Source organism: Halichoeres trimaculatus, unplaced genomic scaffold (genome assembly GCF_033239565.1).
Source record: "Halichoeres trimaculatus isolate MK-OKI-2021-1 unplaced genomic scaffold, fHalTri1.1 fHalTri1_scaffold_7, whole genome shotgun sequence".
In the NCBI taxonomy this organism is placed as follows: Eukaryota; Metazoa; Chordata; class Actinopteri; order Labriformes; family Labridae; genus Halichoeres; species Halichoeres trimaculatus.
This window is the reverse complement of record NW_027437185.1, coordinates 19,590,757-19,605,867: the sequence shown is the minus strand read 5'-3', so window position 1 is coordinate 19,605,867 and position 15,111 is coordinate 19,590,757. Positions and strand designations below refer to the sequence as shown.

Sequence of the window (15,111 nt, the reverse complement as noted above, 5' to 3'; positions counted from 1 at the left end):
CATCAGCAGTTGAGTCAAGCCTTTTTTCCCCTTCTAGATTAGGTATACACACTTATTTTTGAGAAAGATTAACCTCCATGGCATCCAGTTTTACATAACTAATATTGAGTAACTGCTAGGGTCTGTTGTTGTATAGGGGTTCAGTTAGCTAATACTGGCAAGAGCAAAGCTTGAACAGCAGAGTTTAACTAATGATAGCCAGTTTCAGAAACAAAAGGAGCCATGACAAGTTTTACTCTAGAATTGAACTTTGTTGTCTTTTCTTTTTTCTAGGGCTGGGCAACGATTAAAACTTTTAATTGTAATTAATCGCATGATTTCCCTGATTAATCATGATTAATCGCATGAAAGTGCCATAACATCTGTCATGCAAACACTAAATTAGTACTTGTTATACAGTAATAGTTAAATCACATATTCAGTGCAAATCGAATTTACAAAATGTAAATACAAAATTAAAGCTTATTGCCACTGTCAGGGCATTAAAGTGATACTCCGGGATGGAACAAGTTGGGTCCTATCACAAGGTTTAGGGCAGAAATTACCCCTACAGCAGTGTTTTTGTGCAGCAGAAGCCCAGGGCGCACGCACCAAAGACCCCCTCCCTGCTCGTCAGACGGTTTCCTCTGCACTCAGACGGGGCCATTTTTTACTTGACCAAAAACACAAATAAATGAACTCCCACCGAAAAACTCTGATATCGGTCTGCATTCACGCTTTTTAGAGAATTTTCAGCGCGCTACTTTTACACAAAAACACCGCTAAATAAGGCTCTATTTCTCATCGTGTCTCTTCGTCCTAGCAGACTACCTGCGTTTGTTTATATCTGGCATGCCGTGCTCGCGGACTGATACACTAAGCGGCGAGTGCCTTTAAGTTCCGTGGCGTCGCCCCTCTTCTCCATGCTTGTTTTGGTTACTCGTCGTGTTTTTCCGCCAATTTCACTTCCGGTTCCACCGCAGTCAGCAACAGACATTTACAAAATAAAAGCATGTGAGCAACATGCACTAATGTTAGATAAAATATTCAACGGCGTTAATAGATTGACGGGTTAACTTGCCCAGCACTACTTTTTTCACATTTCCACAGAGAAGCAAGGAGGACCATGATTAATCTTTTGGTCACTGAGTTACTGTTTGTGTCCGTATTTGGTAACAATTTAAGCCTCTCATGTGTATTACTTCATCACACTGCTTTACAAGAACCATTTGAAGGCAACAATCTTCACTTCCTTTTTTTTAATTAATAATATGAAATACAAAGGTAAATACATTTTAGCATTTGCTAGCTTTTCTCTTAGCCGGCTTTATCTTTAATACCTCGACTGTCTAGTTTTGGTCTTTCTTTGACAACTTTCTATCCTTTTTTGTAATAAATAGGAAGAACTCTGAGTCAGGTTTGACTTACTAATCAAGTGAGACAGATCAGGAACATTACATTCCTCCAAAAATCAATTTCAAAACACACCGTTAGCCTGTTTTGGTTTTGCATGATCAGAACCCCATTAGTCCGAAACTTTCATTCACATCTTCTCTCCTCTGAATCAATGCAAGAACATATAAAAGGCACTGATTTCATAACCGTTTTAATCTTTTCCTCCACCACTTCCTCCCTACCTCTACATCTTTGATAGTCTGTTCCCTCTACCTCACATCGTGCCTCCACTCCAAGCCTGTACAATTTGTCCTAGATGTGTTTTAAATTACATGCCTCATCAAATGAGGCTTTCTTATGAGACTGTGTGTGTGTGTGTGTGTGGGTGTGTGTGTGTGTGTGTGTGTGTGTGTGTGTGTGTGTGTGTGTGTGTGTGTGTGGGGGGGGGGGGGGGGGGGGGGGGGGGGTCGTCTTCAGTCTATACCACCCTCAGAATCAGATTCCTATTAAACAAGTCTCTGGAGCTGAGCTCAGTATTCATCGTGAGTAAGAGCCGGTTGTAACAGATCTGACAGACATAGCATACTGTGGCGTTATCACTGACCTTTCTTTCTCTCTTTCCTCTCTCCCCTCCATTCCTCCGCCTCTCTGCTCTGCCTCATTTAAAGGAAGCAGAGGTAAGTCACACAATCCATTCTGTATGTAATTTGATAATACTTTTACAAAACGTCCTACAGTAACCTCATGGTAGCCTCAGACATTATAATGTCTGTCCACTACTCGCTTTTAGACACCGATGCAGAGCTGGAGAGGTGCTCCTGATTTAAATGCAGCCGAGCTGGATGCTGTTTCAAACTCCATATAAATATGTAAATGTTTTGTTTGTTTTTTACAGTTTTGTTAAAGCACATTCTGTAATTTTGATCTAATATAAGTGTAATAAAAGTCAAACTTTCAGTCTTGCAAATCTGTAATGCATTTACATGCCTGTCATTCTTATGTGACAGAGCGTAGAGAAGCTCACAGTGCATGGCAAAAAGCAAAAAGTCACCTGCGTGTTATAAGTATGTTATGCGTTAATCACCCCATTTGAACAAGCTTCAATATATTACTATCACTGTCTCTCTGAAGGCTCTGCACAAGACTTCAGAGCCCTTTGTTTGCCTTAATTTTAATTCCTGTAATGATCTTCGTCATTAAGTTGCTGTAACCTGTAGGCTTTTGTGTGTAAATTCACCAAACAGGCTAATGATCAAAGCAGAATGTGCCACAACACCAGCGAGAAACCAAGATATTTTAGTCCAGTGATAAGAGATGGGTACCGAATTAGGTTCTTTTATAGGTGGCGACCAAATTATGTCTGTAGTACTGAGTACCAATTCACATAAAATCAAGCAATACCGTGTTTTGGTACCTAAACACATCCTTGTGACTGTAAGGAAGGGGAAGAGTAGACGATTTTCCATGCTAGACATGAACACAGTATTGCAAGTTTATATATCGAGAAATAGATGTATTAAATTGAAAAACTTTGAGATTTTATTATTAAACAATTTAATATTCATAAACAAATAAAAACAAACAAAAGTACCAACAAATTGTACCACTCAGTACCAATACCAATTGCCAGGTACTGTGTGTCATTTCCGAATCATTTCAAACCTGAAAGATACCGATCCCTTCCAATGATGAACATAAGCTCCAGTGTCTCAATAAATTTCTCCTATCTGTCAGTATTGGATGATTGTTTTTTTAATTGTTGTATTAGTTGTCATTGTAATGCATTGTCAGTTTTTGACTATCTGTTGTTATACTTCTGTTTTACTTGGATGTTTTCACATAGAATTTTTATCTCTTATTTTTTATGTGTTTTAATTTCACTGAAAAAACACATGGAGTTGTCTTATCCCACAAGAGAATCTGGGCAGCTCAAATATAAGAGATAAAAAGACCTTCTGGAAGAAGCTTTGGCACATTTATTTTATCACCTTTGTAGACAGTGTGCTTTAAACTTTCAGAAGAGAAAACTAACAAAACCAAGAGCTGGTCTGTGTACAGTGTTGAAAGTGTGAAAGGTCAATGTCACTGTAAAAGCACAGAATAAAACCGTAATGGACTCAGAATCATAGGGCTGTCAGCCTGAACTTACCACAGTAACGTCCTACTTTTCACTTTCACGGTCATAAAGGTTCATTTTATAATAAGGATGGAGCAGAAGAGATGGACATAAAACAAGAGAAAAAGGGAGGAAGGACCTAAGGGAGACGTTAATTAGGTTTCATCTCCTCATTTCAAACTTTTTAGTTGGCTCAGGTGTCAGCAGTCGTCATTTATAGAACGAGGACTGAATGAGTAGGTCAGCTGTCCATTTTCTTCACTGTGTCATACGACTGCTTCACTTAGTTTCTGCACTCCCCCCCACACACATCCCTCCTTCCTCTTCTCTCGTATCTGATAATAAAGAAGGCAGAGATCTTGCTTTCTAACGCAGCAGGTTTGCTCTGCCCAGTTCACATAGTGTCACTGACACAGGCTCACTCCCCGCTGACACACATATGGTTCACTGCAGGCAGTGCTTTAAATGCAGACACCACCACTGCTTGTGTGTGTGTGTGTGTGTGTGTGTGTGTGTGTGTGTGTGTGTGTGTGTGTGTGTGTGTGTGTGTGTGTGTGTGTGTGTGTGTGTGTGTGTGTGTGTGTGTGTGTTGCTCATGTATAAATGAAACAGTCCAGAAAACCTTATTTGACAACAAATTATTTTAACCCTGTTTGAACCTTGCGTTCCCTCTTTGTTGTTGGCATTTAAAACACACAATGGTCCAATTTTTACACACTGATGTTTGTTTCTGCTTAAATAACACATGGAAACATTTACAGTCCATGTTGGATTTAAAATGTCACAACCCCCTGCTGACAGGGACCTTTCAGAATGATCATGTGATCATCCTATGCAATTCTAATTCAGTGTCTGCTACTGCAAACTGAAAACACCACTGATACCATTCCTGTTTACACTGTTATCCAAGTACTCACTGTGTCATTTGCATGTAATTTCACACCACAGTGTTTGAATCTGCTTTTACTGAAGTGTATTTGGCTTAATAAATCCAAACCTCTCCTCAGCTAAGCTCAGCTGAGGCAGGCCAATTATTTCTGTTTTAATATTTTATTTTCTGAGGCTTTCCCTGTGAGTGTAGATGTTCTCTATGTGAACAAGAACAGTATTGAACTTTTCTTCACATTTGAATCTTTGCAACAACCCAGCAACTGTACTGTACAGCACATTCAAACTCTTACCAAGCCCTTCATGAATTCTGCCTCATTTTCCCTGAAAATACTTCGTAGTTGTTCTTTCTTCGTCCCTCAAGGCCAGGCACACACAAGACAAGATTTAGATCTCAACTGAAGTTAATGTAAAGGGAGGACATACATTTAAGGTCAGTTCAAACCAGTTTTCATGACAAGCTTTAAATCACACAATAGACTATTTTGTAAAACTGCTACAACACACTCAAAACATTTGGGACAGAGATTCCAGAGACATGAGATCTCACAGAAGGTTGCGTGATCAGACATAATTTCTGAAGATAAACAAACGTATGGGGCTATTAACATCTTGCTGGCTTGTGTTATGCTTGGCTCTGGGAACAGTTTTGTTCACATACTTGTGAGCTGTAACATCTGGTTGATGGTACTTTAGTGTCTGCTCCTCTTTTTAGTCACTGCAGTATTCCCATCGGAGAAAGTCCAACATTGAGTTGTAACTATTTAACATGGTTGATGTTTAAGACTCCAGATGAAGGAAGCTCTGACTCCTCGATCAGAAGCAGTGATACTAGTAATGACTCAGTTGAGTATCATTTATCTGATGGATAATCAGTTACAACAAGCTCCAAATCTTGTCACACTCTTCCTGATCAATGGGGGATATAAACTGGCTTATATCATCTAGCGTTCTTCAGCTTTAGCCAATTTGTTCTATTTGAGCTCATCACTTTATTTACTTCTTGGTGTGTATTCTACATAAATCTCTGTACTGTACACTTATGTCCATTTTTAGCCTGTAAATTAGTTTCAAACCCCCACTTGTTTTCCATAGTCCACAACAATCATTCATTTTAACACCACACATGTGAGAAACAGAGGCATGTCTGTATCAGCAGTGAGGTTCAGTTTTGGGCTGTGCTCTATGCTCTAAAAAATAATTCAATGTTATCCTCGGCATGGAGTTATTTTTTCTTAACCTAGTTTTTTTGTGATGTGTTTCCACTCAGGATGACTACTTCAAAAGCTGGGCGCCTGCCAAGTCTCTAGACCAAGGTGAGTCCTGCTGTTTGTCTGTTATTTCAAGAGGAGCAGGAATAAAACCTCAATACTTTCTGAGCACAGACCGAATGTGTCAAAAGCATCAAGTGGCGATACCTGTTGTGTACTTAATCCTGGGTTATATATGGTGCTTTTCTTGTTTTAGATGACCTAAATCAAGGATATCCTCATTAGCCCAGACAAGTAATTTATTATACAGCCAGCAGCACCACACACCTATCTCATAGACTGTAGAATATTAAGAAAACTACATGAAGTGGCACAAATAAAGGCATTAGCTGGCATGTAAAGATGGTTTAAAATGGTTAACACATCAAGCTGTTTGAAAGACTGCTGGCTGCTGGAACAAAGCATTTCTTAGTTTGTGGATGCTGCATTCAGAGTGGATGTATACAGACAGTAGAAACAGCAGTTTCGGATTCTCTAAGATTGACTGGGACTTTTTAATAAGACTTATTTTGAACATCTCAAATCATTCAAAGTCGTGCCTGCAATTTTGAAGGACATATTTACAATGTCCTGCAACTTATTAAAACAAATGAAAGAAAATTCAAAAATAGTTCATCCTTTTAAAAACACAATCTGTAATAAACAGGCCCTCACACTTTGGTTCACACTGGCTGGGCCGGCAAATCTGAAAAAGATCTGCCTAGGGTTGCGAATCAAAAACAGGTTCCTGTTGAGAATCAATAGGAAATGTTTCAGTCCATCCATCTCGTTAGCCTTTGTGCTTAACAATTCCCTCTTCGATTCTTTACACTATGCCAGAGCTACAGGACCTTATGTGACTAGTCAGCTTTCTTAGCTTGGCAGTTGGATAACATTTCCCAAGAAAACCCTGTTAAAGGATTTCTAGCTTGAAATTTTACTGACAAACTGAACACAGAAATCTACATTACTCTCTCACAGGAGATTCCTATTCAATACATTCAAAATAAACAAAATAGCACTAGCTTGATGCTAATGCATACAGGAAATTGCATTGATACGCTAGCGGTTAGCATACATTGGTATAACTTCTGTATATTTACGCCAGGAGATATCCAGATCCGGTGACGAATTACATACCTATTCACTTGAACAAGAAGGTATCGATAAGGGAATTGATAAAGAATTGAATGCCCATCTCTAGATCTGCCTGTGCAGCAGTCTTTGCATGGCTGTAGTAAGCTTTTCAATGACCATGGGCTCAATGTAAATGTGCATGGACCCCGGTCCCGAAAGTGACAATAGTAGTTTTAAGCACAAAGAACAAAAATAAAGACATAGAATGGGTCAGGCTGGATGCGAATAGAATAGAATAGAATAGAATAGAATAGAATAGAATAGAATAGAATAGAATAGAATAGAATGTACTTTCTTAAACCCCAAAAGGAAATTCAGAGTCAGAGCAACAAGACAGAAATTCTAAGAACATATAAATAAAATAATGTAATAACTGTCAACCAGAAATAAAATGTCCATCTATGATGACAGCTTGGCCATAATTCTCCAGTCAGCCCTCACCTCCACAGGGTCCAGGACTGAGCTGACCTTCTTCTTGTCTGCTTACTGCAGGTGAAATTCTTCCAATCTGCATTTGGCATTTGTGTCAGGTGTTAGCTTGGTTAGCCACGTCCTTGATGCTACTCTGTATTCCCTCTATTGCTAGGTTAGCTCATCTAGCTGGTCCATCATATTGGAGAGAAATCTTACATTCTCCATAACAGTGGATGAAAGAACAGATCAATGTCATCTCTACTTAGCTCAAACCACAGTACCAGCATGTCATCATCGTCTCCCTCTGCTCAGCTTGGGTAACATCGGGCATAGCTAACAGCTAACAGCTGAAATCTTGTGCGTAAATAATGCAACCAACAATGCAATGTAGGATCTCCAGACACACACAGGAACGAAAACAAGTAGACACCCACTGCAGATGTAACCAGTTTGGTGTCATTGGTCATCAAATGAGCCATAAAAAAAGTGAAGACAGGCTCCAAACACAAAGAGAACTGAAGAGAGAAGAAAAAGAGGAATGAACAGAAAGCTGTTGCAACAAGCTGCCACTCGAGCAGCACTTAGCAACAAATAATAGATTGGATATCATTATACGAGAAATGAGCAGGAGGATGTGTAGAGAGGTAGGACTTGATTTTGTCAATGAAGTTTTCAACAGATCAGGCTCTGTGAGGAGTTACAAGAACTTTCTGATCACGGTGAGACACCAGAGTTTGACGTATTGTCAGCAGTGAACTTTTGGTTTCAACGGAATATTGCACAGCACTGCGTAGCATGCTTTGGTCCTAATAAAACAAGCATAAAAATGTCAATAAAACAATTTTTCTAAGAAAAGTGTAAACATAAAACTGCCTATCTTTAGTCAGGCTTACATTGTTTCCTGTAAACCCCATTTACCAAAGGCTTTAAGTTCAGCTTGTATCATAATGACAAGAAACTGTGCACAGTCGCCGCTGCCTGTACATGTATTGGGATGGGATTCTTTATCAAATCAGGGAAGCCTTTTAAAGTACTCGATACTAGTCATTATCGTTTACAGAAGGCATTTTCAGAAATCTAGCCTGCTCTTCAAGTCAAAGCTACTTTCCAAAGTTTAATTATGGTCTTCAATAACACATCATCAAGTGTCTTAAATTGAGTCCTTGAAGATTTTTTTTTGAGATTCCTTTATTACCACTTCACCTCAGGCTGATCAAAAACAAGATCAATAAAACAGGTCGTACAAGTAAGGCCACCGTTTGTTTAAAGAACATAAAACAGAGAGATGTTTCTTCTTTTTAAAACAGCTTCCAAAACAAATCAGACTACCATTTAACTTTTTAGCACAGCTGCAACAATTTTTGAAGATTTTGATGAAGGTAAAGGTCAGCTCTCTGTTGCCTTTCAGACGTCATTATTTTGATTGTTTATAAGAAATACACTGCACAGTTTTAGCTGAAAAGATTGTTTTTCTATTCAAACTGACAAGATTCAAAACCACTCAGTGTCGTCAAGTTTTACAGAAATGTTGACATCTAGAATCGTACACAATATCGAAGAGGAAAAACTGTGTACACTGTTGTGACATGCTGGAAGTGCAGCTCTGTGCTTTAGGAGCACTACACTAAATCTGCTCAGAGAAACTCTTATGAGATAATTAAAGCAGAGCTTAAATTCAGTGTACAGAGGTTTTGAGCTGAGAGTAAATGAGGGAGGAAACCTCTTTGAAAGCAAGCTAGTGTTTTTGTCTATAGATGCATGTCTGCCTGTGCTTTTGTAAGCCTGCTGCTTTGCATCCTTCAGTAAACACAACTGTTAAAATGCTGATGCTTTTAAGTTATTTTATGTTTGCTTCACTTATATCATCCGCCACATACAGCCTTTTATTAGTACTGTTTACCGCCTGGAATTTAAAAAGATTTCAAATGAACTAATCGTGCTGTTCAATGAGCTGTTGCCAAAAATCTAATCATCGAACATAGGGGTGTGTGTGAGTGTGAGTGTGAGTGTGTGTGTGCATTTCTATCTGAAGCCCTAATACCACACCTTTCCACAGCTAGGTGCTACTTATGGACTTACTAAAGCAACAACGTCAAGTCCATTTTATCAATCACAGGCGAGAGGATAATGCTCTTAGGACCGTGTAACTCTTGACTAAACCCAATTATTACAAACCCAGGATTACTTTCACTCACACTCTCAGTCTTAGTGTCTCGCTTACACGCACACACACACACACACACACACACGCACACACACACACACACACCAAACACACACATACAGAGTTTGGGGACTGATTGGACTGCAGCTCTCTGAGTCTTTAAATCTTTCTAACCACAGAGCATGTTCTGCTCTGCACTGCCTTCGTTTTGCATATCTAGCACAGTAACAGTAGCTCTGCAGGGAAAGACTTGCTGAGCAGGTTTATCTGGGGCAGCTCCTCGTGGATACTGAGCCTAATGAGAACAGCCTTGCCTCAGTGTAGTTTCTTTTGTTTCTCATGGAGGTAAAGACCAAAAAGTAAACACTGCTCAATTCTCCTAAACTAGGACTGCATACAGCAAATGCTATAGAAGATCCAGGAGTCATGTGTGTACAAACTTGATTTAAAAAAAAAAAAAAAGCATCAATGTAAAGACAAAAAAAATGCATCCAGACATGTAGACTGTGTTTTGATTCTGAATGAGGCCAGTCCTTTGGTAGGAACCAGTCGAAGGTTGTCTGTTGAATATATTCCTTGATTAAAACTCACTTCACTCTAACAGGCAAAAACCAAGGCTAACCAAAGGTTCTTTGACTTGATGCATAACTAAAGAAAGTGAGGACACCGGCTGCCAGACTGGTTGTATTTACAAATCTTTTTTTAATGTATGAAAAGTGCTTTATAAATAAATTCGTAGTCACCTTTGTCCCATGTTCCTCTTTGGTATTGTAACATCTGCCACATATAATGTTTACATTAGATACCTTCCTGGGAAGATCATTCATTTCCTATAATCTGATACATATGTTCAATTCCATTTTACAAAATATTTTTGTGCAGCAACAAAAGAAAAATCTATGACATGGCACTGCATGAGCATGCAAATTAAAGTAAACATCTGTCTAGAAAGAAAGCATAGATGTTGCCCTGCTTACTTTTGTCCATCAAATCAATCATCAATCAAATGTAGAGATGCATCAATGAATCGATGGACACCACTTTTTTGTTCATCCATTTAGATGTGGGGTTAGGATGTTTAAAAAAAAATCAACACAAGCCATCAGACACTTGTTAAAGTTGGAATAAAGCTGACCACAATAAAAGGAACAAAACACAGAAACAATCAGAAATAATCCAACAACTTTATCTTGGAGTAAAATGAAGAAAGGGTAAATTCTGAACAAAGCAGGTACTCCCTTAAACCTTGAGTTCAAACAACCCCACAGGAACAGCTGTTTGATTTATCAGCATTGTTCAAAATAAGTTTTAGAAACGCCCCCAACTATTCATGGAAGAATTACTTTTTTTTTTTTTTTTAATGAACATAAGACAAATTTGCCCCAGTGAAAATGGTAATGATAAGCAAGGCGCATCACCCTACCCACCATCATGTAAGTGTCCAAGAACCACCCTTTAGATGCTAGCTCTCACCACCCATAATACCAACCATACCAGATCCTGCTTGTTATAAAGTCTCTGTGAAGCTATTGAATCAAAATTGGTTTTCACACAGATGTTTCATCAAGTTAAAACAAAAGGTTTTAGAGAAACTCTTGACATGATATTATGAACCATTCAACTGCAGCCATGCTTAAACACATGCTCATGAACTGTTTTACCTTCTTACTGGTTTTTTATTACTATCATTGATTAATTTTATTTCTCTATAGGTAAGCTCTGTTAGTGTGCCTGTGAGTCTAAGCGCTAAGATGAAGAAAACCCTCACAAGGAGTAAATATCCCATCACGTTGAGCTAAACTTGGCATGGTCACTGTAAAACCCAAGATTGGCTAGAAAAACACAAAACTAACTCTAAAAGTAAAGGGTATCATCGATAGACTTACCTACTAACCTGTCTAAGAAATTAAATCCTAATGATGCTTAATGTGGACAATCAAGAGCCTCAATGAATAATATAAATCTAAAATAATGCGACCTAACAGTGCCCTGCAATTAAGTCAAGTCAAGTCAAGTCAAAGTTTATTTATAGAGCACGTTTAAAAACAACCTCGGTTGACTTAAGTGCTTTACAGGGGTACAAAACAATCTCTCATACATTTTATATTAAGGAGCCAAACATTAAATATGGATAAAAACAGAGATAAAATAAGATAAGGATAAAAACAATAAAAGTAGAGTAAAAGATAGGAAAGGGAATAAAACGTAAGGGATAAAAGATACAAAAATAAAAAGATAAAAAGAGATAAAAAAACAAGATTACGTATTTAGTTGGGATTGAACGCCAAAGAATACAGATGGGTTTTCAGTAGTGTTTTAAAGTGCTCAGTTTACTGTGCAGCTCTAACCTGGATGGGTAGGCTGTTCCACAGCTTTGGTGCCGCCACCGCAAATGCTCCATCCCCTCGAGTGGAGAGCCTTGTCCGAGGTACTGCCAGGAGCAACTGGTTTGATGACCTAAGTGCCCTAGTAGTCATATGAGGCTTTAAAAGTTCAGTTAAATAAGGTGGAGCCAGACCATTCAAGCACTTAAAAACAATCAATCAAACTTTAAAATGAACTCTAAAATCAACAGGCAGCCAGTGCAAAGATGCAAGGACAGGTGTAATGTGGTCAATTGAATTGCACATGCTGTAAGCTCACATCACAGGGCCTGTGTATTCAGTTTGTATGTGTGTATGCATGTAGGATGATGCATATGTTAACTGATGGCTGAAACTACGAGACTAAAATTCTCAACACACTAAAGCTCTGATTTTGTAGGACATTTGCAAGATAATAAAAGTCTGTATAAAGCCATCACAGAAAAACAGCAACATTTTGTTTACCCCTTTGCAGTGTTACAGCAGTTAGAAAAAAGCTTCAAATCCCTCCTGTAAGCCCTTTCTTTCCATAAATATAATAATATATACTATTCCACTGCCCACACCCGGTGGTTTCTGCCATGTATGTGAGTCAGTGTAACATTTTGCCAGGACGTAATGAGGTGACTCTGTCCTCCTGAGAAAGTGACATCTGTGCATGTCTCTGGAGAGACATTCAGCGTAGTTGAAGCAAAGAGCAGCTCCGTGCCAATTAAACTCTTTATGAGAGAGCATAAAAAATATTTTCTCAATCTTCCTTTTTTGCCTCCACTGTTCTGCTGCAGAGACGCTCTTCAGCTTCAATCTGACTGCTCCCCTGCTGCAGAGCTGCGAACATCACTATGCACAATGCAGTCACTCCTACGCAAACAGACCTCTGCGGAGTATTGGACAGCATAACAATTACACAGTGAATAAATAATGGGAATCAATCAGACAATCTGGACTGCTCTGGGTGCATTCTCCCCTTTTACTCGTCTAGAATGCTCCTAGTGGGTCGTACTACCCCCCCAGCTGACACTACAGGGGATTAAAGTAGTTGTTAGCTTCACCTTATGAGTACAGCTGGTGTCAATATGTCAGCCTTCCTGAAAACATCCAATAAGAGGTAAACTGTGAGAAAATGTTTTCTTGTTTTTTCAAACAGGGTCACAATACTGACTTAAATCAAACTATCAATCAGGACAGCTTATTCCATATTTCATTAACAATGGACAAACATAAATCTGCCATGAGCAAACACTTGGAAGCGATGGCAAATTAACCGGCAGAGATCTTGAGCAGAACCAGACTCATTGCCATAAAGCCTATCTGTGCACTCTGAGAAAGTTGAATGCAGAAACATTTGAAGATCATGTTTTCCTTGGATGGATAACTGAAGAAATTAAAGCGTGCCTGCAGGGTGTTGTAATCTCATAAAGCCAGATGTGAAGGTCAGATTAGGGGTCAATACAGCTCAATGCTAAGTGTCATCAGTCACTATTCGCTGATCTCGCTTTGAATAATGCATCCTTATTCGTCCTTGGAGACTAATCAGCAGCAGGAAGGTTGAAGAGGAGAAAATCAAGTCTCCTGATGAATCACTTTGCGATTAACGCTCCCTCCGCTTTGTAGCATCTAATGAATGAAATCAGTTGAATCACAAATGACTTGTTGGTGATACAGAACAGCAAGCTATCAAATGCACAGTGGTAAATGTGTTTGCTACACGTCTTTGTGGCTTAATGATGTCCAGCCATCATGGTGGAGCTGTTATTGTAAACATGTATTTGGATCAGACTAATCCAGCTGAATTTAAGTATAAGAATCAGCTGCACTCAGGAAGTCAAGCTGGCCTCTCTGCTTTACTGCAATGAACATCTGCTTGTGCTCATTGGGGCTCTGATGGTACCAACATGCCAGGATTGAGCTGTTGATTTAGTTTTGCGTGTAGTCAACTCATTCTGTGAGACTCTGTTTTTTCTGTTTGGGGACAGCCGGATGAGTACACTTTTCTTTTTTTTCAACCTTGATTGAGAATCCCTTTGATGCCAGTGTCTGTATGACTTCACTGAGACCACACAATGTGAAACAGTGATAGGGATGTATTTCAGACTTAAAATGTAGGTATGCATCCTGTAAACTGAGCATTTGGAGTAAGTGCTTAAGTGTGATGTGTTTTAAACCATCATGGCTCTGGATTTGCATTTGACAGTCGCTGTGATAATTGCCTCTGGAGGATGAAGCAGCTTTGTTTTCAGATTTGAAGAAAGGCTGTGATTTTGTTTTATGTAAGATTTTGCTCTACCACATATGCTGCTTCAGAAGCTGTTGACTAAAACTAACACCAATCGAGCAAGATCCAGACTGATAACTGTTTTTGCTTACATAATCATTGTGCTGGAGAGATCTGCATGGTTTAAGACTGTGTATTCAGATCGCTCTGAGTCCAACACATGTGGAGATGTTTAATTGAGTTAAAATTAATGATACATACACAGGAGTCTATTCTGAGCATCTGTAAACAAATTTTTGGAAGCTAAAGAAGTCACAGATTTGTATCTGGTGGAGGTGAAGTTTTCTGTCAGATTTTAGCTGACAGGCAATTTACTAAACTAACAGAATCTTTTATAAAGCACAGCATCCCTCTGAATATATTCATGGAGAATTATAGTGTACCCTGCAACCCTGCTTTATGTGTCCCTCTCTGCAGTGCACAGTTTTCTTTCTCTGCCTTTTTTCTTGACACATTACCCTCCCTCACCCTGAATTCCCTCATCAGTTTCACTTCTTCTTCTTCATTTTTCCAGGCCATCCATCTCTCGCCACCCCTTCACTTCATACGGCTGTGTGTGTCTGCTCCCTGTTTCTCCTGAGTTTGTTTTTATTGTTTCTGATGGATTGAGTTCATCAGATGGAAGTTACATAATGAGGAACAATTGGTGACTGTGATCAGCGCACCATGGTGACGTACATTCACAGACACGCAGACCCAAACCCTGTGGGAATCACTTGTTAGTTGTTTTTCATACAAGTATAATTAATATTGTAAGAAGTTTGGTTATTATTATCATACCCACCCTCACCCCCACGTGTGGGTGATGTCTTGTCTCCTCTCTGTTTTCTTTCATCAGCTTGTTTCACTCTGCAGGAAATCTTAAGTAGGCAGATCCACCAATTCTTTGCCAACAATTTGACCATGTCAGGGCAGATCAAAAGGGTTTTCTTTTCATGCGTACTAAAAACTGTAGTGTGTGAGTGATAAATATTTCATGGTTTGTATTATGATGAAATTCATGAAGGCAGAAAAGCATCCAAATGTCAGTTTTGGAGCAGATTAATAAATAATACCAACAGATCATGAGAGGAGTCTCCAGTTTTATATTTCAGTGTTTGCCTGAACTTCAGTTTGGCTCTTATTAAACC

At 39.0% G+C, this 15,111-nt stretch overlaps 1 protein-coding gene across 2 annotated transcripts in view; it reads left to right on the top strand.

Annotated features, from left to right (window-relative positions):
* spock1 (SPARC (osteonectin), cwcv and kazal like domains proteoglycan 1) overlaps positions 1-15,111 on the top strand; it is a 133,922-nt gene that overhangs the window by 62,857 nt on the left and 55,954 nt on the right. For both annotated transcript variants that reach the window (XM_074674487.1, XM_074674486.1), the window contains exon 3: positions 5,649-5,694. In XM_074674487.1, the coding sequence (XP_074530588.1) occupies positions 5,649-5,694 (46 nt within the window). The remainder of the gene's footprint in view (positions 1-5,648; positions 5,695-15,111) is intronic.